The sequence below is a fragment of the Ceratotherium simum genome, chromosome 8 (assembly GCF_057802395.1).
Source record: "Ceratotherium simum simum isolate JZ-2026a chromosome 8, ASM5780239v1, whole genome shotgun sequence".
Taxonomy (NCBI): domain Eukaryota; kingdom Metazoa; phylum Chordata; class Mammalia; order Perissodactyla; family Rhinocerotidae; genus Ceratotherium; species Ceratotherium simum.
Window position 1 is genome coordinate 2,460,902 of NC_141907.1, and position 20,999 is coordinate 2,481,900.

At 40.9% G+C, this 20,999-nt stretch overlaps 1 protein-coding gene across 5 annotated transcripts in view; it reads left to right on the forward strand.

Annotated features, from left to right (window-relative positions):
* HTT (huntingtin) overlaps window positions 1-20,999 on the forward strand; it is a 158,067-nt gene that overhangs the window by 32,932 nt on the left and 104,136 nt on the right. For 2 of the 5 annotated variants that reach the window (XM_087434841.1, XM_087434844.1), the window contains exons 7-18: window positions 460-601; window positions 1,367-1,545; window positions 7,540-7,744; window positions 8,945-8,992; window positions 11,374-11,454; window positions 12,820-13,181; window positions 16,653-16,791; window positions 17,039-17,157; window positions 18,983-19,094; window positions 19,345-19,482; window positions 20,345-20,503; window positions 20,596-20,693. In XM_087434841.1, the coding sequence (XP_087290967.1) occupies window positions 460-601; window positions 1,367-1,545; window positions 7,540-7,744; window positions 8,945-8,992; window positions 11,374-11,454; window positions 12,820-13,181; window positions 16,653-16,791; window positions 17,039-17,157; window positions 18,983-19,094; window positions 19,345-19,482; window positions 20,345-20,503; window positions 20,596-20,693 (1,782 nt within the window). The remainder of the gene's footprint in view (window positions 1-459; window positions 602-1,366; window positions 1,546-7,539; window positions 7,745-8,944; window positions 8,993-11,373; window positions 11,455-12,819; window positions 13,182-16,652; window positions 16,792-17,038; window positions 17,158-18,982; window positions 19,095-19,344; window positions 19,483-20,344; window positions 20,504-20,595; window positions 20,694-20,999) is intronic. The other 3 variants (XM_004432334.3, XM_087434843.1, XM_087434842.1) reach the window with 3 other exon arrangements.

Here is a 20,999-nt window from a genome sequence, read left to right on the forward strand (position 1 = left end):
TTGTGAGTAGTATGCTGTCACAGTCCAGTTAAGTTGCAAGCTGTCTCTTAGGCCAGGACATTGCTGTAGTTGGCTAATACTCTTTTCTCCCTGCCTTCATTATTTGTTGTTTTTTTTTTTTTTACTGCCTTTGTTCTACATAGTGTCATTTACTGGCCCTGTCCCCAAATACATACTGTGGGTACACCTTTTCTAGAAGCTAAGGCTTTCACTCTTGCATAGAGGACGCAGATGCTAATCAAGTCCCTACTTGCAGCTTATAAGGAAAAAAATAGACTACATATTTGCACACTGCTCTGGAATATCCCAAATTTGGATGCTTCCATTCAGCTATAGGAAAGTCTCAAATTATTTATAATTTATACTGTACAAGAATTTGGAGCAAGTTAAGTTTTTGAAATACGTGATAAGCTTCATAGGAGCTTCATCATCTATCTACTGGAATTTTTGCTTCTGTAGGTTCTATTAAAGGCTTTCATAGCGAATCTGAAGTCAAGCTCCCCTACTATTCGGCGGACAGCGGCTGGCTCGGCAGTGAGCATCTGCCAGCACTCAAGAAGGACGCAGTATTTTTATAGCTGGCTACTAAATGTGCTCTTAGGTAAGATGCAGGCCTATTAGTGATTTTCCCCATGGTGCGGTAGAGTCTCTAGCATTTACTTGAATGCTCTGAAATTCTTTAAAATCAGACAGTCCCTTGGCTTCTGGACCAGGCCCTTTGGCACTGGCTGACTGGTAAATGGGAACTGGGTTGGGGCTGCCACAAGCCCATGTGGGGTCCGTGTGGGGATTAGGAAAAGTCTCCTCCTCCTCTGTGCAGAAGTGCAGACACGGCCGTGCCCAAGGACAGCTAGCTGGGCAGTGGGTGTGGGCCAGTGTGCAGCCCCACCCTCCTTCCTGGGCCTGGCCCTCCATGCAGCAAAACTACATAGCTGTACTTAGTGGCTCTGAGTGAGTCCCTGAGACCTGAAGGTCTCTGCATGTTCTCTGTATGGGTGTAGGTCTGCTAGCAGTTTCTTCTGTATTTGGGGTAATTGTGGAACTATTAGCAAGTACTAAAGGGAGCATATGGACATTTGATATGAAAGAACTGCCTGACTTTCAGATGTAATAAAACCCACTGTAAAGGGCCTTGCTAGGCTAAGGTTTTAGAGGTTTTCATTAATGTTACTCCTAGATTTCGGCCAAATGATGAGATACACTGTATATTTTTTCACAGTAATGTTTGTGCCATCTTTATCCCTCATTGCCAGCCTCATAATATGGATGTGGATCCATATTGTGGATCTCTTCTTCTTAAGAAATTAAGCCATGAATCTCCAAGCAGTGAATCAGATGTTAAGAAATCTTGTTGCCGCCTGTGTAGGTTTGCTAGTTCCTGTCGAGGATGAACACTCCACCCTCTTGATTCTTGGGGTGCTGCTCACGTTGCGGTATTTGGTGCCTTTGCTGCAGCAGCAGGTCAAGGACACGAGCCTGAAAGGCAGCTTTGGGGTGACACGGAAAGAAATGGAAGTCTCTCCCTCAACAGAGCAGCTTGTCCAGGTAGGAGCCATGGTTTACTCAGTACCTATACATAAAAGACTGACATTCAGTGAATTAAAAAATTTGGAAGAGAAGTGGCAAAACCAAGGGTTAAGAGCTGGAACACTTGGTTCAGGTCCTAGATTGTGACCCCTAGTTATGTGACCTCCATATGGCAGTGATGTCCAAGTAAAATGAAGGTAATCTCTCATAAGGTTACTGAGGGTGTTACAGAAACCCCTTAGACCCTTGCCTGGCACAGAGAACACTGTTACCTCGTAGCTAAAACCAGGGCTCATGAAATTTGTTCATCTGCTCAGTAAATATTTATTGAGCACATACTATGTGTTAGGCACTGGGACAGGTGCTGGGGATACAATGGTGAGCATTTCAGATGCAGTTTCTGCTCCCCCCCCGGAACCTGTGGTCTGGTGTACTAGTCTACACAGCCAGGGAGGTGGGAACACGGTCCGTTAGGGTGGAGGAACAAAATGTTAAAACCTCTCTTTCCAATACAGAGAAACCCTGCAATAATTCTAATGCACAATCATGTGCTGCATAATGACATTTCGGTCAATGACAGACCGCATATACGGTCCTGTAAGATTAGTACCATGTAGCCTAGGTGTGTAGAAGGTTCTGCCATCTAGGTTTGTGTGAGGATACTCTGTGGTGTTCGCACAATGACGAACTCGCCTAACGATGCATTTCTCAGGACAAATCTCTGTCGTTAGGTGACGCATGACTGTAATGTGATTGGCAGTTGACATCAGTTCTGTGCAGCATGTTCACCCAGGTTATTTCGTCAACCTTGTAACAATGTAGCCGCATTTTAAGGAATTGGGTTTTGTGAACTTTACTTAAAATGTTATGTTAGGGTTTATACCATATTTAATGTACTGGATGCTATTGAAGCCCTTACCCTTCCTGTAAGTTGGATGGTCACATGCCACATACAGGAGTTGAGGCACACAACCCGCTGTCTCGAGAGAGGTGCCTTGACTCAGTTGTCTGCTTTCAGTATATTGGTGATATTGTAGTGTACAGGTATTTGGGTCAACTGGATTTATGAGTTGTGTCCTTCACCTAGATTTTGTAGGGTACAAAATTGTAAGTGGCTTAAAATGATTTCTGCATAGAAATCATGAATTAAAGATATTACTGATGATTTAAGCATTGAGTTAGGTACTATTTGTAAAGTGCTTATTAGAATCCTTCCTGGCATGTGGACAGGACCTGTGAGTACTGGTTAATGATAAATAACTGAGAAGTAGGCTCTAAGAAAATGTCAGGCCAGCAGTTCTACCCTGGCCAGCTGCCCTTCGGCTCTCTTACAAGATACAGTCTCATGAGATATGACTCTTAAGTATATTGCCCTCACAAAAAATCATTACTCAATGATTTACTGAGTAAAAAAGGCATTATAGTGGTAATAAATACATTTAAAACATAGTTTATTTCATCCTTACCTTGTTTGTTTGTTTACTTTTTATTATGGAGATTTCCAGACATATATAAAAGTAGACAGAATAGCTTAGTGAACCCCCTTCAGTAATTATCACCTGTGTCAATAATTACCAACTCAAGGCCAATCATGTTTCACTTATAATCCCACTTCTTTCTCCCTCTTTTGTATTATTTTGAAGCAAATCCTAACCATCCTATTATTTCATCTGTGTATTTCAGTATGTATCCCTATAGATGAGGACTCTTTGTTTTTTGGGTATGTTTTTTGGTGAGAAAGATTGGCTCTGAGCTAACATCTGTTGCCAATCCTCCTCTTTTTGCTGAGGAAGATTAGCCCTAAGCTAACATCTGTGCCCATCTTCCTCTATTTTCTATGTGGGACGCTGCCACACATGGCTTGATGAGTGGTGCGTACATCTGTGCCTGGGATTCAAAACTGTGAACCCCAGGCCACTGAAGCGGAGTGCGTGAACTTAACCACTGTGCAACCAGGCCAGCCCCCTTGTTTTTAAAACTTAATGACAATGCTAATGTCACACCTGAAAAAAATGAACATTTCCTTAACATCAGATACCCACTCATCCATTGTCGAGTTTTTTCTCTACTCTTTTGCAATCGGTATCCAAATAAGATTGGTTGATAAGGATTGGGAGTCTCTTTGATCTGATGGTTCCCTTCCATCCCTATTTTTCCCTGAGAGTTCATGTGTGGAAGACAGATTGTCTGTCCTGTGGAACTCCTGGCAGTCTGATTTATTACTTGCCTCTCCGTTGTGTAAATTAGCATGTTTCTTTGTTCTCTGTATTTCCTGTAAATTGATAACTGGAGCTAGAGGCTTTTCAGATTTAGTGCATATTTTATAATGTACATAATATCTGAGTTCAGTAGTACTTACATAATATTTTAAGATAAATAAATATTATATAAGTATTGGGACTGCATACTCAGAATTTTTTCCTGATGTTTTAAAAAAAAAGCCTGCTTAGTCAAAAAGGTTTAGAGACCATGGGTCTAGTGGGAGAAGTGAGCAAACACTCACTAAACAGCATGTAAGGTGGGGTTGCAGGGTGCTGTGGGAGCACATAGTGGGGGGCCCCTGCATGACAAAGGGCAAGGAGGCGTGCTCGGGAGGCTCAGTTATGAGCTGATGCTTATGGGTGAGGAGGATTTGATCAGGCACAGGGAATTGGGAGGAGAGTTTTATAGACAGAAACTACAACCTTTGCCAAGCCCAAGGAGTGAGAGTGCACAGCACTCTGTAAAGGTCTCCAGGCTTTCTCTCAGTTTAACAGGGGTGCTGGTGATAGATAAGGCTGGAGGGCTATCGAGAACTATTTTAAACTAGGGTAACAATCATCCTGGGAGGACGGAGTACAGGGGTATGGGATGTGGTGCTTAATTAACTACTGATTTTCTTAGTAGTGGCTTTTCTCCAAAATGACTAAATGATATAGCACCTTGTCAATTTAGCAAGCTAGAAAAGATTATCTCTAAAACGTATCTTAATCCATTTTCCTTTGACTAATAACCATTCTGAATTAAGTTATTTTGACTAAGAAGTTCAACTCAGCTACTGTAGTTTGGCTAACTATATTTAAAAAGAATTTAAAATAATCCAGGGCCTGGCTAAACTATTAAGGAGTATGGGCGAAATAACAGATACTTGTAGATATGCAAGAACTCAGTTTGCTTTTCATGTATGCTTTTTGAAAAAATTATTTGAAGATGTATTCCAGCAAAATGAGAAATAAGATTAGAAAAAAAAGGAAGCCCTAAAATTCAAGAAACAAAGCACCTAACCCAGGAATGTGGTAGAAGCCATTCCAAGATGATTGTTGTGCAGCATGCCATTCCAATTAGAAACAGGAGGTCTGGGCCGGCTCCGTGGCTTGGCGGTTGGGTGCGCGCGCTCTGATGCTGGCGGCCCGGGTTCGGATCCTGGGAGCGCCCCGAGGCACCACTTCTCCGTCCAACGCGAGGCCGAGTCCCACGTACAGCAACTGGAAGGATGTGAACCTGTGGCATGCAACTGTCTACTGGGGCTTTGGGGGGAAAAAACTGAATAAATAAAATCTTTAAAAAAAAAAAAAGAAACAGGAGGTCAGAGGAGCTTCAAGGAGCTTCCGGCCACAGATGTCAGGATTCAGAAGCTGGGAAAGAGGGAAGGCGTGTGTGTATATTAACAAGGAGGGGATAAAAGGCAATTAGCAACTCCATGAAAACCAGGAGGATTTATAAAAGCAACTTATGATCCAATTATGAAACAAATTAAAATGTAGAATAATTTTAAGCAAGTAGTAGATTATGATAACAGAGAATCTATTTAATTATTACCCTGGGACATTTTCTTTCAAGTGACACAGGACTGGTTATAATGGAATATTTCTTTCTTTTTGGGTCTAGTCACATTAATAGATTTTGCATTGAATAATGTTTATATACACATGGTAAGGTACATACTGGTTTTCTTTGTTCAGTTTTTAGGCTCAACTTCTAGGCAAAGCACATAAGATTTAAATAGTTTCACAGTAGGATGTGAATATTGTAAATCTTAATAATATGAAAGTAATGATGTTGCTAACAGAATTTGGGAAGAGGCAGATGAAGTGAAGGGAGTGTAGGGTACTGATTTCCTCATTTTACATAGTAAGGAGTCAAGAGATCCTTTGTTCTATATAGATGGCTTCAGAAATCAAGCTGATGATCTAGAGCAGGTGTCTTGACATGAGTACAGCCATGTTTGGCCGCTCCATTGACCTACAGCCACCAGCACAAAAAAAAAGAAATACAAAGCTGCTTTCTGTGTGGTGGGAACTGGCCTTTTCCCGGGAACTGGCGTTTCTCCCATGGAGAGAGTTGCAAGTTGTAACATTTCAAAGCTCTTGGAGCATCGTAGCCCGGAATGGACTGGCCATCTGTGCCGGGCTGAGACGATAACCAAAGAGAACAATGCACGTACACAACTACTGGGCTGGGACGTTAGCCAGGGGGCTCAGTGCACGTACACCACTGATAACCATTTGTGCATGGAAACACTAAATGCTTGCTCTGCAAACTCTGTAATTGCTTACTCTGAAAATTATTGATGGTATAAAAACTGCTGGAAACTGAGCCCTGGTGAGAGTTCCACCTGTGGAAGGGACACCTTGCCCAGGACGTGTGATCCTTGCCCAGCCGCGTCGATTGACAGGGCTCTCCCAGCAGTGGGGCGTGGATGTTGTGAGTAACTGATTTGATGTGAAGTAATTGATTTGATATGAAGTAATTGATTTGATGTGTTCTCTTTTTGGTTAACCTGGTGTTTCTCTTTCTGGTTGATTTGTGTCATTTCTCTTCAGCCGATGTGGGTGTTTTCCCTTTCCAGTCGGGCTGATGTTTTTTTCCCTCTTAATATTTGACCTATTTGGATCTGTTTGCAGACTGTCACCTTTACTATCCTCTATATAATAAAATATACCTCCAGTCCATCTGTTTGGAGTGGAAAGTGTCTTTTACGTCTCCGATCGAATCCCCGAACCTCTCATAACAGCAGGGCAGTAGGCTTTTCTGTAATGGGCCAACTACTCACCTCCTCTGCTGGAGCAGGAGAGCAGCCACCAACACTACACAGGTGTGGCTGTGTCCCAGGAAAACTCCATGTACAGAAACAGGTGGTGGCCAGAGGTGGCCTGTGGACTGCAGTCTGGAGACCTGTGATCTAGAGTTATGGAGGTTACCATCAGAAGAACTCAAACAAATGATTAAAAGTAGCTACCTCTGAGACTTTTACTGTCTTTTTTATATACTTCTATACTGTTTTTTTTTTAACATGTATATTATTTTACTGTCTTTTTTATATACTTCTATACTGTTTTTTTTTGAACATGTATATTATTTTTATGATATTAAAGGGCTGCCCGACTTACCAAGTAAAAATACCAGGTGCCAATTAAGTTTGAATGTCAGCTAAATCATGAATAATGTTGTGATGTAAGTATGCCCCAAATCACATGGGACATAGTTATACTACAAAATTATTTGTTGTTTATCTGAAATTTGCATTTAACCTGGTGCTCTTCTGATATTTTATCTGGCAACTCTAATTAAAGGAAAAAAGAATAAATTCGTTGTGTGTATATGATATGATGTTGTATTAAAAGCACTAATAAAATTTTGACATAATGCCTTCAAAATTTTTGGCAATTCTTTCTGAGTGGCACTCATACCAGTGTTTCTTGCTTATTAATATGTGTCAGACTAACTGCACTCTCAGTGTATATCGAGCTTTACTGCTCACCTGGTTAGGGAGATGGAGATCTTAATTAGCACGCTTCTACTTTTGTGGAAGTGCTCTATTTATTTTTAAGGAGTTAATTTGAAAGAAATCATGGGAATTTCGAAAACAACATGGAAGCTAATGATCCCGCTGGGAGAAATGATAGAGACATTTTTAGGGGGAAGAAATTAAGGCACAAGTTTTGCCAACATAAGACTATCAAAAACAAGAAAAGTGAAACCTAGGACATATTTTAAAAACTGTGCCAATAACACTTGTTTATCTGTTTCTAGGTTTACGAGTTGACCTTGCATTACACTCAGCACCAAGACCACAATGTGGTGACTGGCGCATTAGAACTCCTGCAGCAGCTCTTCAGAACCCCCCCTCCGGAGCTCCTGCAAGCTCTGACCACGGCAGGCGGCCTCGGGCGGCTCACGGTGGCTAAAGATGAGCCTCGTTGCCGAAGCCGTAGTGGAAGTATTGTGGAACTTATAGGTAGGTTATTAGGAAGGCCGATTCTTACAGTTAACCCTGCACTAATACTAGTACACTCTGTTGAATTGTGGGCCCAGCACTGTGCTGAGCAACTTACATCTCAGTTCTTTACAAGATCTTACAATGCAGGTACTGACATTATGCTACAGACAGAATGACTAAGTGTAGAAAGGTTAGGTGGCAAAATGAGGCCAACATTTAAAGCTCGGCCTCCTGACTCTATGTGACTTGGCTGCCTCCACATGGCATTTCGTCTCTCATGAAATGAGAACATTAGGAAAAGTATTTCTAGGAGGACCTCTTTGCCAGTGATGGGGTTTTCAAGTCTTTGTAGGGATTTTAGAGTTCCTTTCTGTCCTCTGGGTCCTTTTGACTTTAGAAAACCCCTTCCCTTCCTCCTCTCTCGGCACCTTCTCTGCCCCATCCGCTCTTTCTTCTCCTCTGTGCTCTTGAGGATTGGGCCCTGCTCCTGCCAGGGGATGCTGCCCTACACAGTGACCACTGGGTTTCTTCCAGCCTCAGTGGGCCCTGTCTGACGGGGAGTTGCCCCTTGGGAGCTGGAATAGATGGCGATCCCTGAATGACAGCCTCTAGACCTGGGTCTGGCTAAGAGGAGGCCTCTCCTAGGCCCTGCGGTGTGTGGTCGATTGAGTGCAGCGTGTGTGTGGTATGGCCTCTACTCAAAGCATCGACAAACTGGAGAGTTTGACTGGAAGTCTCATTGCTGCCTCATTTGAACATAAATGTTTGGCTGAAGCATGAACAGAAAATGTTAGTATGCCTGTCCACTGTCCTTTGTACTGATAATCTCTTTCTCTGTAGAATGCACGCCTTACAAGTAATTGCTGGAAATACTCATTTCTAGTGATTGTTTCTAATGAAAATTTATACTTGATTATCAGTTGACCAGATAATCTGAGAGTTCTAATGTTTTTAATTTGGCTTCTTAAATGCACTTTATTTTAGTTCTTTTGACATTTTAGGTCGTATCTTTAGAAGTATATGTTTCAGTGTTAACATAATTTTCATGTTTTTGAAATTAAAGTGTTGCAGTGTGGTGTTTGAGCACTGCCTATGGAAATATGTTCACGTATTCTCTAGTTTTAAAGTTGAATCAAGCTTTTTGAAGATTTTCGAATTCCTTCTAAACTTTAGCAGCTTATTGCCTTGCTTTCATCTGTGATTTTCTGTGATTTACAGCTGGAGGGGGTTCTTCATGCAGCCCTGTCCTTTCAAGAAAACAAAAAGGTGATTATTTTAGAAATCAAAGTCTTATGTTGAATCCTACTGCTTTTTTTGCATTTCTGTAATGCAATCGACTGCGCCTATACCTCTTCTCAACAGAGTGATTGTATGTAGTGTACATGTTGCTGGAATCTGATAACTAGGCCTGAATAGTTCTGTAGGGTGGCTTTTAAAAATTGCTTGTGTATCAGAATTGCTTTGTCCTAAATGTCTAATGCTTTAGGTCAGGGGTCAACAAATTTTTTCTGTAACTGGCCAGATGGTTGTATGTATTAGCCTTGTGGGCCTTACTGTCTCTTGCAGCTATTCAGCTTTGTCCTGTGGCAGGAAGGCAGCCATAGACAATAGTAAGTTAATGGATGTGGCCAAGTTCCAGTAAAACTATTTACAGAAACAGCTGAGCTGTAGTTTGCCTACTCCTGCTTTAGGGAATGTGTTATATTTTATGAAGGTAACTTATCTTCCCAATGAATTTTGTTTAGTATTAGTCAGGAATAATGTTAAATGTTTAAGTATTTTGTTAATTTGGGCCTGGTTATCATTTTTCAGCCATATTTAGCTTTGTATGTGCCAAAATGTTCTGATGCAATTAATTTATTTTAATTAAATTAAAGTGTTTCTGATTAAATCTGATAGTTTTTTTTACACATTATCACTTTGCAACACCAACCATTTTCTTTTCCAGTCTAGATTTCCATAGGAAAGAATTGCTGTTGTTTTCTGTTTGGAATCTTAAGAGACTAATCTTTTTTGTGTGTCATGATTTGAGTGTTTAATTGAGAGCCTAAAGCTTAATATTATTTGCAGTATTGAATGGGGTCTTAACAAGAATAATATTCAAGCCTTGACTGAATTAAGTAAACGTTTCCTGGAAGAACTTGTAATCAATAATTTTTGGGCCATCGTAGTGTGGAATACTTGACCAAGTTTGAGATTTTGGTGAAACACTGCGATTGTTTGAAAGCCAAAAGGATTCAAGGGAAAGTTAGTCTCTCTCTTCTCAAATTAGGAAAGATTTTCAGGCCTGTGGCTAAGTTAGTGTGATACTTGCCTTGTTTGTTTCTTAGTTGCTTTTCCCAGTGATGATGAAAAAGATGACTGATTCACATGGTTAAGATGATTTGTTTTGTCATCTTCTAGCTAGGACATGGGAGATATCCTCAATCTCTTTTTTATTTTTCCAGTGGTTTTTTTTTTTTCTTTTTTTTTTCTTTTAGAGCTGTGGTTTTCAAACTTTTTTGTTGTAGCTGCAAAATTCTTTTTTTCAAGTGGAATCTGCCACTATATAAGAGAGATAAAAGCAGAGTTGTTGGATGTAGGATCAGGGTCAGGGTGAGGGGAGTGGTGGCCTGGGGTCCCTTCTCTGACAGCAGCTGGCCCTTGCCCTCCCTTGGGGAGGGCTCCGTGGAACCGATTTGCAAACCACTAATTGCAAGAAGGAGACTGCTTTCATTAACACATGAATTTACAGGTTGGAATTTTATTTGTTTTCTCAAGGTAAATCACTTTTTCTGTAGTAAAGGACCCTATTATTTAGTAGATAAGCCAAATCACTATGTTGGTTTCATCTAGATTTTGGGTTTCCTTTTCTTTTTCTTTTTTGCCTTTAATGTCACATCAGTGTAGATTTATGGAAGTTAGTACACCTATGACCTATTCTTTGAAGAGCAGAGAAGTTAGAAATTGCCAATAATTATTTTGATAGTGTCATTTAATGACATTTGTATGTGACATAACGATTTAATGAGTCCAGTTAAATCATGTTAAGAATTTTCTCTTTTTCTTATTAATATAATTTGGAAACCAGGAACTATAAAATATATTTTTGGAACTTGGCAGAAGATGAAATATTATTCCATTCTCTTAGATCATACAGTGCTTGAGTTCTGATTGTCAGCCATAAAATCTAGAAAATTAAAAGATAAAAAAATAAAAGTGACCTTTAGATATAAAAATTTTATATATAAATTCTGAGGTGTCATTGGAGATGTGACATGAATAGCCCAAGGGCTAATAGACTTAGTTCCAGCCATAACTCACCATTTTTAAGATTAAATAGTAATATAAATTATTTAATATTAATAGTAATCTAAATCAATAAATATGTATTATTAAAATACTTGGTGATACAGTTTGAGAATCATTGCTTTTAATCTTTTTTCCATATAGGTTTATTGATTTTAGTAATACTCTAAATACAATATCGCTGCATTCTTTGTGTTTAGCACCCTAGAGGTGTAAAAATGCTTAACATATAATGATAAACTGTATGGGGGGTGAGTTAAATATGCTTATGATTTTCTGCTTAGAATGTGCATTTATTTGATTTTCGAAGTCCTTCCTTTTAGCAAGCTTAAGGGAATCTCGCTGCCATCATTTCCTAGGGAAAGTGCTCTTTGGAGAAGCAGCAGCCTTGGAGGAGGACCCTGAGTCAAGATCTGACAGCAGTAGCCCAGCCTTTGCAGGTAGCTCTCAGGAGTGTCGGTGGTATCCACCTTCCTCCTGTCCACTGGCCTCCTCTCCCCCTCCCCTGCACCTCAGTGGATGCACCTCCTGGCGGGTAGCAGTGAAGCCAGCTTGCTCAAATGGTGGATAATCCAGGCTTCTTTTATAAGGTTTACTTTGAAACAGGTGTGTCTTTTCTTGCATCAAATATTTGCTGTTTTCCTTAGTTTGGGCTGTTTTAAAATTAGGTTTATATTCCCTGCACATAAGTCTTTTTGACTAGGGGATGGTGGGTAAAGTGTCTCATGATTGGATGGGTTGTGATGGGGAGAATGGGATTAAAAATTGTCGTGGATAATTTAACTGGAAAGAATCTATGCTTGTTTACAGATAGTTACCTAATTAGATTCTCTAGTCACCTTATAAAAGATGAGTATTGACTAAGATGTTAATAAATGGATTAAAGGAGGGTGGTTTGGGTTGTATAATCTGGTTGAAAAGAATATTTTTAGATAACTGAAAATGAGGCTAAAATATTTTGGAAGGAAATTCTGAATAATTCCAGTGGCGATTATTTCTTTCTTTATTTTACAAACTAGAAATTGATTTTTTCCTGATTACAAAAATAACAAAATTTAAAACAACAAAAAAATTACATCAATCCAGAACATTATAAAGCTCAAGTGCTCACTGACCCAGTGGCCTCCAGGAGTGACCATTGCTAACAGCTTAATGTTGATCTTTTTGTTAAATGGTTTGTATGTAGTGTTTTTTGTTTTTAAATGGGAATTTAAAAACTAGACTAGGAAAATGTGGTGCAAATTTATGCTACAGGAGAATAGGACTGGCTTAGAGGTCTTGAATAGGGTCTTGGAAGAAGGAAGCCCACCTCAAAGAGACGGTGAATTTACCGTCATTTGAGCACTGCTGCCTCGAGCACCCCGGCATTTGTGAGCGCCCAGCTGGACCCCAGACCGGACCCTGTGATTTGCAGCAGTCTCTCTCTGTGGCTCCAAACTAAGGCTAGAGCAGTTGCTTAAGAACCAGTAATGTTACTGGCCATACTTCAGTTTTTGCAGTGAAATACCTTTTGAGAATATTCATATTATTTAAAAAATACCTGCTGATGATCCTTATTTTATTAATATGTAATAATATAGTAAAAGGTAAATAAATAATACAGGAAAAGGCAGTTTTAGTAATGTTTGAAGGATGCCCCTTTGTCTTGCTTTTGAAATTTCGTTGTTCATATTTTCACTGTATTTCAGGATTTTTTGCTGTTAAAACATTTGGCGACAGTGCATTTGGGGGTATTTTGCAAACATTTGATTCTCTATTGAATGTTTTTCCCTCCCATTGAGGAATGAGTGTTTCTTTGTCTTCAGCCTCAGTGAAGGGTGAAATTGGTGGTGAACTGGCTGCCTCTTCGGGGCTTTCCACTCCTGGCTCTGCTAGCTCAGCCGCCGACTCTGTGGGTCACGACATCATCACCGAACAGCCCCGGTCACAGCATACGCTGCAGCCAGACTCAGTGGATCTGACCGGCTGTGACTTGACAAGCGCTGCCACCGATGGGGACGAGGAGGACATCTTGAGCCACAGCTCCAGCCAGATCAGTGCTGTCCCATCTGACCCTGCCATGGACCTGAACGATGGGACCCAGGCCTCCTCACCCATCAGTGACAGCTCCCAGACCACCACCGAAGGGCCTGATTCAGCTGTGACCCCTTCAGACAGTTCTGAAATTGTAAGTGGGCAGAGAGGGGTCCCTGGTTTCTGCAGAGAGGCCTGTCATGTGTCCCAGCTCTTCCCTGGAGGCCCAGACCTGGACCCTCCTACTTATTCATTTCTTCCTATCTGACCTGCTAATAATAGTGCAGAGGTTACCAGCTCACATCATGAGTGGAGAGCTCGACCCCATCTGAGACCTTCACTGAAGGAAATGGCCAAGAGTCATTTGTATTGAACATGGAGGTCAAAAATCAGTTGATGATATGAACTCTGCTAAAATTGAGCACTTTTTAAGTTCTTTAAGACCTTGTTGGGTGCAGATTAAATCATTATTTAAAAAATCCACGAGGAGCCTGTTGTTAACAATGTGATTAATAACATTAATACTGTGCATTATTTTAACACTTTTTGCCTTTTCAAAAACTTTTACAGCATATCCCCTCTTATAGAGCATGGACTTAAGTACCTCTGATCTCTGAGTTAGTGGACAAGAAACACCTCAAGGATAGTCTAATCAAAAAGTTTGGTACAAGTGTATACTGAGTTTTTTTTTTTTGTAAGGAAGATCAGCCTTGAGCTAACATCCATGCCAATCCTCCTCTTTTTGCTGAGGAAGACCGGCTCTGAGCTAATGTCTATTGCCAATCCTCCTCCTTTTTTTCCCCAAAGCCCCAGTAGATAGTTGTATGTCATAGTTGCACATCCTTCTAGTTGCTGTATGTGGGATGCAGCCTCAGCATGGCCGGAGAAGCGGTGCGTCGGTGCGTGCCCGGATCCGAACCCGGGCCGCCAGTAGCGGAGCGCGCGCACTTAACCACTACGCCATGGGGCCAGCCCTATACTGAGTTTTATACCCCAATTTTATTTGAGCAATTTATACTATTAGGTGTTTTGCTACTATTGAATATATTTGTTAAGAACATGGTTTTGGTTTTTTTTTTTCACTTGAACAAATACAGAAACATTGAATTACCAGTCCTGATGTAAAGCACTTGCATATCCTCTTTGCAGTTGTCAGATTGTCACATGGATGTGGTTTCTAATGGCTGTTTGTGGATTTATACTTACTCGATTGGAGAAGTGGGCTCATGGTTAGGGTTTTTAACTAGAAGACCTGGAAGAGGATAGGACAAATAATTGAAACAGTGGGAAACTGTTTCAGTAAGGAAAGGGTGAACAGTGTGCAGGGAGAAGAGAATGTGGGGAAGCTCTGGGCTCAGTAGCGTGTCAAGTGTGCAGAGGGAGTTTCTTTTTTTTTTTTTTTTTTTTTTTTTAAAGATTTTATTTATTCAGTTTTTCCCCCCAAAGCCCCAGTAGATAGTTGTATGTCATAGGTTCACATCCTTCTAGTTGCTGTACGTGGGACTCGGCCTCACGTTGGACGGAGAAGTGGTGCCTCGGGGCGCGCCCGGGATCCGAACCCGGGCCGCCAGCATCAGAGCGCGCGCACTTAACCGCTAAGCCACGGAGCCGGCCCAGAGGGAGTTTCTATTGTTTGTTTATTGCACCAGTTTCCATGGGATATCTGGCCTCTTTATAGTAGACAATTTCTGGACAGATTTGTTAGAAATAGGAATGAATGACCATAGGAGATTATGAAAATTTCCTTCCTTGGGAGTGTGTCAGCAGATATTTACTGTGTAATAGTGCTGGGAGTGGGGCCCACACAGGCCTCGCTGGCCTATAGGCAACTAAACGTCTTCCCTGGATAGTTCTCACATTGGTATAGTTCTTTCTAGTTTAAGAGGTGCTTCCATGTCCTTTTTTCTAGTCATTAATTGTTTGCTGAACAAATGTATCGGCACCTATTATGTTCTGGGTATTGTTCTACAAGCTGGGGATGAAGTAGAGGGCACAACGTACAAAACTACTCACACGAAGCTAGTATTCTAGAGTAGGTGTCATCACACTTTCCTGATAGGGCCGGAGAGTAAATATCTTTGGCTGTGTGAGCCATACGGCGTCTGTTGCACACTTACCTCTGCTGTTGTAGTGCAAAAGAGCCATAGACGATATGTAAATGAGTGAGCATGACTGTGTTCCCGTAAAACTGTATTTACAAAAACAGCTGGTGGGCCAGGTTTGGCCCACAGGTTGTAGTTTACCTACCCCTATTCTAGAGTGTGTGCATGTGTGTGGGGTGATAAGCCAATAATCAATCAACAAGTAAAGAAATACATGGGCAGATGGTGATAAATGCCATAGAGAAAAATAAGCAAAGTGAAGGGGGTAGGGAACTTCCTCATGAGACAGCTCAGTGTGGTAGTTAAGGGGCTTGGCTCAGGGGGAGGCTACCAGGGTGAGAATTCTGGCTCTGCCCTTTACTAGCTGTGTAGCCTGGAGCAGTTATGTCCCTTCTTGCCTCAGTTTTCTTATCCGTAAAATGAGAATGATAACAGTACTTGTGTTGTAAGACTTAGGAAGGCTAAGGGTGATAATACATGTAAAATGCTTCTGATCCTGCCTGGTGTGTAGTAAGGCATTCCAAAACCGTTGTTTTTTATATGGTTGTAACTTTTCATTTTAATGTGTTGTGTATTTTTTTTTAACTAAGTTTAGGGTTTTTTTGTAAACTAATCTGGAGGGTGGAGAATGGAAGAAATCATTTGTTTCTTGATTGTTGTTGATCATGTAGCTTAATTTTTTTAAATTTAATTGTAAGGATTTGGAATGATTTTTAAAAATGGTAGAGAATTTATTTCAACAATAATTGACTAGCATATTGAGGGTCCATCACTCAGTTTTTTTGGGTAAATTACATGGGATTTGAAGTGGTTGTGAAAAATTTTGCAATGTGGAATAATAACCCAAGATTATGGCTAAATATATGAAATAGTGTGTCCAAAACTGAGTTGGTTCAGTCCTGGCAGTTTAGGAGATAACCTATTATATTGTTAGATTTTTGTCTGAAAGATTTTCCTCTTTTTTTTTTTTTAGTGAGGAAGATCAGCCCTGAGCTAACATCTGCCAGTCCTCCTCTTTTTGCTGAGGAAGCCTGGCCCTGAGCTAACATGCGTGCCCACCTTCCTCCACTTTATGTGGGACGCTGCCACAGCACGGCCTGACAAGCAGTGCGTCGGTGCGCGCCCAGGATCCAAACCTGCGCCGCCAGCAGCGGAGCGCGTGCACTTAACTGCTACGCCACAGGGCCGGCCCCCTCATTTTTGACTTACTGTAAAATTTTCTTATGAAGACAAAGATTTTCGTTTGGATTTTTTTAATATGAAAAAGAGAAATTTCTAGGTTGGAATTTCTTTGGAATTTTTAGAGTTATAAAAACTCTTCATAATGTAGTAGTAATGTGTGATCAATAAACTCTTGGTAATTTATACACATACATGTCTGCATGTGAGGAAATGACCTTTGTGTTAGGATGTGAGTTGTGGTTCGTGTTATTTGTGGCTTTTGCCTTTGCCTTTCCGTGTTGGAGGCCTTGTCCCTGGGCGGTCACACTCAGAACTCTCACAGCCCCTCTCCAACTGTTTAGGTGTTAGATGGTGCTGACAGTCAGTATTCAGGGATGCACATTGGACAGCCGCAGGACGAGGATGAGGAAGCCACAGGTATTCTTCCCGATGAAGACTCGGATGCTTTCAGAAACTCTTCAATCGGTGTGTTGACTTCAGGTGATGTACTATGGAATGGTCTTGTTTTCAACCCTGACATCTTAGTTTTACCTTAACTACCAAGAAGAAATCTTTTGATATCTTTGTTTTCTGAGTTGTAAATAGCAAATGAGAAAGAGCAATTGAGGAATAATCATCTTTTTTTTTTATCTAAATCCTGTACTTTCAAGTTGACTTTGTGTAAATATGGGTATTTGTGTTTTAATTGGAAACTTGTCACTTAATCTCGATTTCTCTGTTTTTGAAGCCCTTCAACAAGCACATTTATTGAAAAGCATGGGCCACAGCAGGCAGCCCTCTGACAGCAGTATAGATAAATTTGTCTCAAGAGATGAAGCTGCTGAACCAGGAGATCAAGAAAACAAGGTGAGATGTTTAGACATGAGACTGCTCAGCATTCTGAGCTCATATGAGTGTTTAAAATCACTCTGGCTACTGTCTGTCTGCCATGCTTTCTAGCTTTCCCATCTCTGAGCTTTTGCTCAGCTCTTGCCCTTTAAATATTGACTTCTTCCCAGGTCTGCTTTTCTCTGCCTTTTCAAGTACCGCCCAAATGCTTGAGAGTTGCCCGAAGTTCTGCCTCCTTTGAGAGTCCTTCCCAGACAAGTCTGTCTTATACCGATTGCTATCTCACCTGATTTCTTGGACCATTCATTTGATAGTGGTCCTTGGCCTTGCAACATTGTTGTCTTTGTTCCATTGAATGGATTTATTTGTTTGTTTATTTGTTTTTGTGGTAAAATACATGTAACATAAAATTTACCATGGTAGCCTTTTTTAAGTGTGCAGTTCAGTGGCATAAGTATATTCATGTTGCTGTGCAACATCACCACCATCCATCTCCAGAACTTTTTCATCTTCCCAAACTGAAACTCTGTCCCCATTAAACACTAATTCCTCATTCCTTCTCCCCCAGCCCCTGACAACCCCCATCCTACTTTCTGTCTCTATGGATTTGACTACTCTAGGGGCCTCCTGTAAGTGGAATCATACAATATTTGTCCTTTTGCGATTGGCGTATTTTACTCAGCAGAATATCCTCAAGGTTCATGTATATTATAGCGTGTGTCAGAATTTCCTTCCTTTTTAAGTCTGAATAATATTCTAATATATCTGTATACCACATTTTGTTTGTCTGTTCATCTGTTGATGGACACTTGGTTTACTTCTACCTTTTGGCTATTGTGAATAATGCTGCTATGAACACTGGTGTACAAATATGTCTTTAAGACCTTGATTTCAATTCTTGTGGGTATATACACAGATGTGGAATTTCAGGATCATATGGTGATTCTGTTTTTAATTTTTTGAGGAATTGCCATACTGTTCTCCACAGCAGCTGCACTATTTTACATTCCCACCAGCAGTGCACAAGGGTTCCGTATTGTCCACATCCTCGCCAACACTTATTTTCTGTTTTTTCAATAGTAGCTATCTGGGTGTGAGGCGGTGTCTCCTTGTGGTTTTAACTTGCATTTCCCTAATGATTAGTGATGTTGGGCATCTTTTCATGTTGCTTATTGGCCATTCCTATATCTTCTTTGGAGAAATGTCTGTTCAAGTTCTCTGCCCATTTTTTAATCAGGTTGTATGGGTTTTGTTGTTGTTGTGTTGTCCATTGAACGGTTTTTAAAATATCTCTATATTGCTTACCTTTTGCATCTAAGTGTCCTGTCTTCCCAGTTAATTTTAAATTTCTTGAGGGCAAGAAATAGTGTTTTGTACTTAGGTCTGCCATAGATGTTCAATCATGTTGCAATCTCGGCAGTTCCTTCCGGGTCCCCTCTCACCAGGCCTACTCCCTCTCAGTTTTGGGCTTTCCCCAGGCTCTTTCCTCTGCCTGGGTAGCTTCCCCTTGTCCTGTAGATGATGGCTCATGCTGTGCTTCCCTGAGCAGCCTCTCCTGAATGACGAGTCTCAGCTGCCTTCCCATCTGGTGCTCCCTCCCTGCACACTAAGCTCATCCCTGCCACAGCCCACGTGACCCTGTGTCATAACTTCCTCTGACCAGTGTGATTCTGCTGCACTGTGGTCTTTGAGGACAGGCGTGTCTATGGGCAAAGATAGATGTCTCTGTATCCCCAGCACCCAGTGTCATTGCTGTTCTGGAACTATTTGTTGAATGAACTAAGGAGCGAATGTATTGGTTCTTTGATAATAAGACAAACAAGTGTCAGTTTCTCTCTTCTAGCCTTGTCGGATCAAAGGAGACATAGGACAATCTACTGATGACGATTCTGCTCCTGTTGTCCATTGTGTCCGCCTTTTATCTGCTTCATTTTTGCTAACTGGGGAAAAAAATGGTGAGTATAGAAAGGCAGGCAGAGTTGAAGAAAATAACTTTAGGTGTCAGAGGTCAACTTGGTGACCAATTTTGTGCCTCGTTATTGAGCAGATGGAGTAGAATCTGGGGTTGGGCTCTGGTTTTCACTGGCTGGCGGGAGAAGGGAGGGAAAGATGGGGGAGCTGGTTTAGTGGGTCTAGTTTTCTTTCTTTGGAAACTAAATGTTTGCTGCTTTTAAGCTGAAGGTGACCCACGTGGTTTCTTTGCAGCCTTGGTTCCGGATAGGGATGTGAGGGTCAGTGTGAAGGCGCTGGCCCTCAGCTGTTTGGGAGCTGCTGTGGCCCTTCATCCTGAATCTTTCTTCAGCAAACTTTATCAAGTACCTCTTGACACCACGGGATACCATGGTATGTTAAAAGTTTACGTCTTATTCCTCATGTTGAATCATTATTTTGAAAACTATTTCAAACCATCTTGGCTGTTTTCGTTTTAGAGCAATAAGTTTTTTGAGTTAATTTGTGGCATTTGAACTGTGTTGTAGCTCTCCATAAAACACGTAAATAGTAATGGTTTTAGCTTCTTGGACTCCCTGTAGATGTGATGTTTAGTTGAAACACACAAATCTATAGAAATCTGGGAACATAAGAGCCAGTTTACATGTCCATTGGATTTATACCAAAAGCACAAATTGCATAGAATCAAAATTGCTTTGGGTCGTACTCAGCCAGGCCAGATGTTCACACTCAGAGACAAGCGGGAACTGAGACCGGCTGAGGTGGCAGCAGATCCAGTCTCCTATGGCACATATTCCAGGACGTAGTCTCATTATGGAGTAAATGGTGGGGAAGAATCACACTTCTAAAATCATCCTCCAACCGCCTATTTTTCTTTGGGTGAGGAGACAAGCTTGTGCTTTTGAATTTCTGTTAGGTAGGTGTGGACTAGTTTGAGTTTCTCTAATCTTTTCTTGAAATGAAGTCTTGGAATTTTGATTATTGGCTGACAGACTGGAATTATAATCCAGAAAATCTGTTGTGTTGAAGTGATATCAGGGATATGATGAATCTGGAATCTTCAAACCCCAAAATGTTTTTTACCACTTCAAACCCCAAAATGTTTTTTACCACTCATGGTTATTATATTCAAGTCTTTTCTAGATTTGGATTACCCCCTTGCCCCCTTTTTTTTCCCCTGAGAATTAAGCTTTTATTTTTAGTTAAAAGTTGATGGTAGGGACTTGTACAGTGGATGGGCAATTTGTCTCTGCAGAGGAGCAGTATGTCTCAGACGTCTTGAACTACATCGACCATGGAGATCCACAGGTCAGAGGAGCCACAGCCATTCTCTGTGGGACACTTGTCTACTCCATCCTCAGCAGGTCCCGCTTCCACGTGGGAGACTGGGTGGCCACTGTTAGAACTCTGACAGGTAACAGCTGAGTTTTCAGTGGTGTCTTTTCTAGATAGAATTCCCAAATTCGAGTTTACATGAAGGCATTTGTTGCTTGCTCTTCTGATCAGGAAATACATTTTCTCTGGTGGACTGCATTCCTTTGCTGCAGAAAACTTTGAAGGATGAATCTTCTGTTACTTGCAAGTTGGCTTGCACAGCTGTGAGGGTGAGCATAATCATTAGTGGAAATCATTTCTTTGATTAGTGGGGAGTTTACCATTGTTACAATTAAAATTGGAGTTTAATATTAAATATTTCCAGACATTCTAAAGCTATAAACGGTATGTTTACATATTGTTACAGTATGTGTCTACCACTCAGCTTTAGAAGGAAAACCTTGCCAGTGGAGTTAGGGTTTAATAGACTTTAGTTTAAGTTTTAATTCTCAGAATATTTGTTTGAAATATACCTTTTCCCGAAGGTTTATTTAGAAATGTACCTTGCTTAACATTAAGTGTAAAACCTGTTGAAT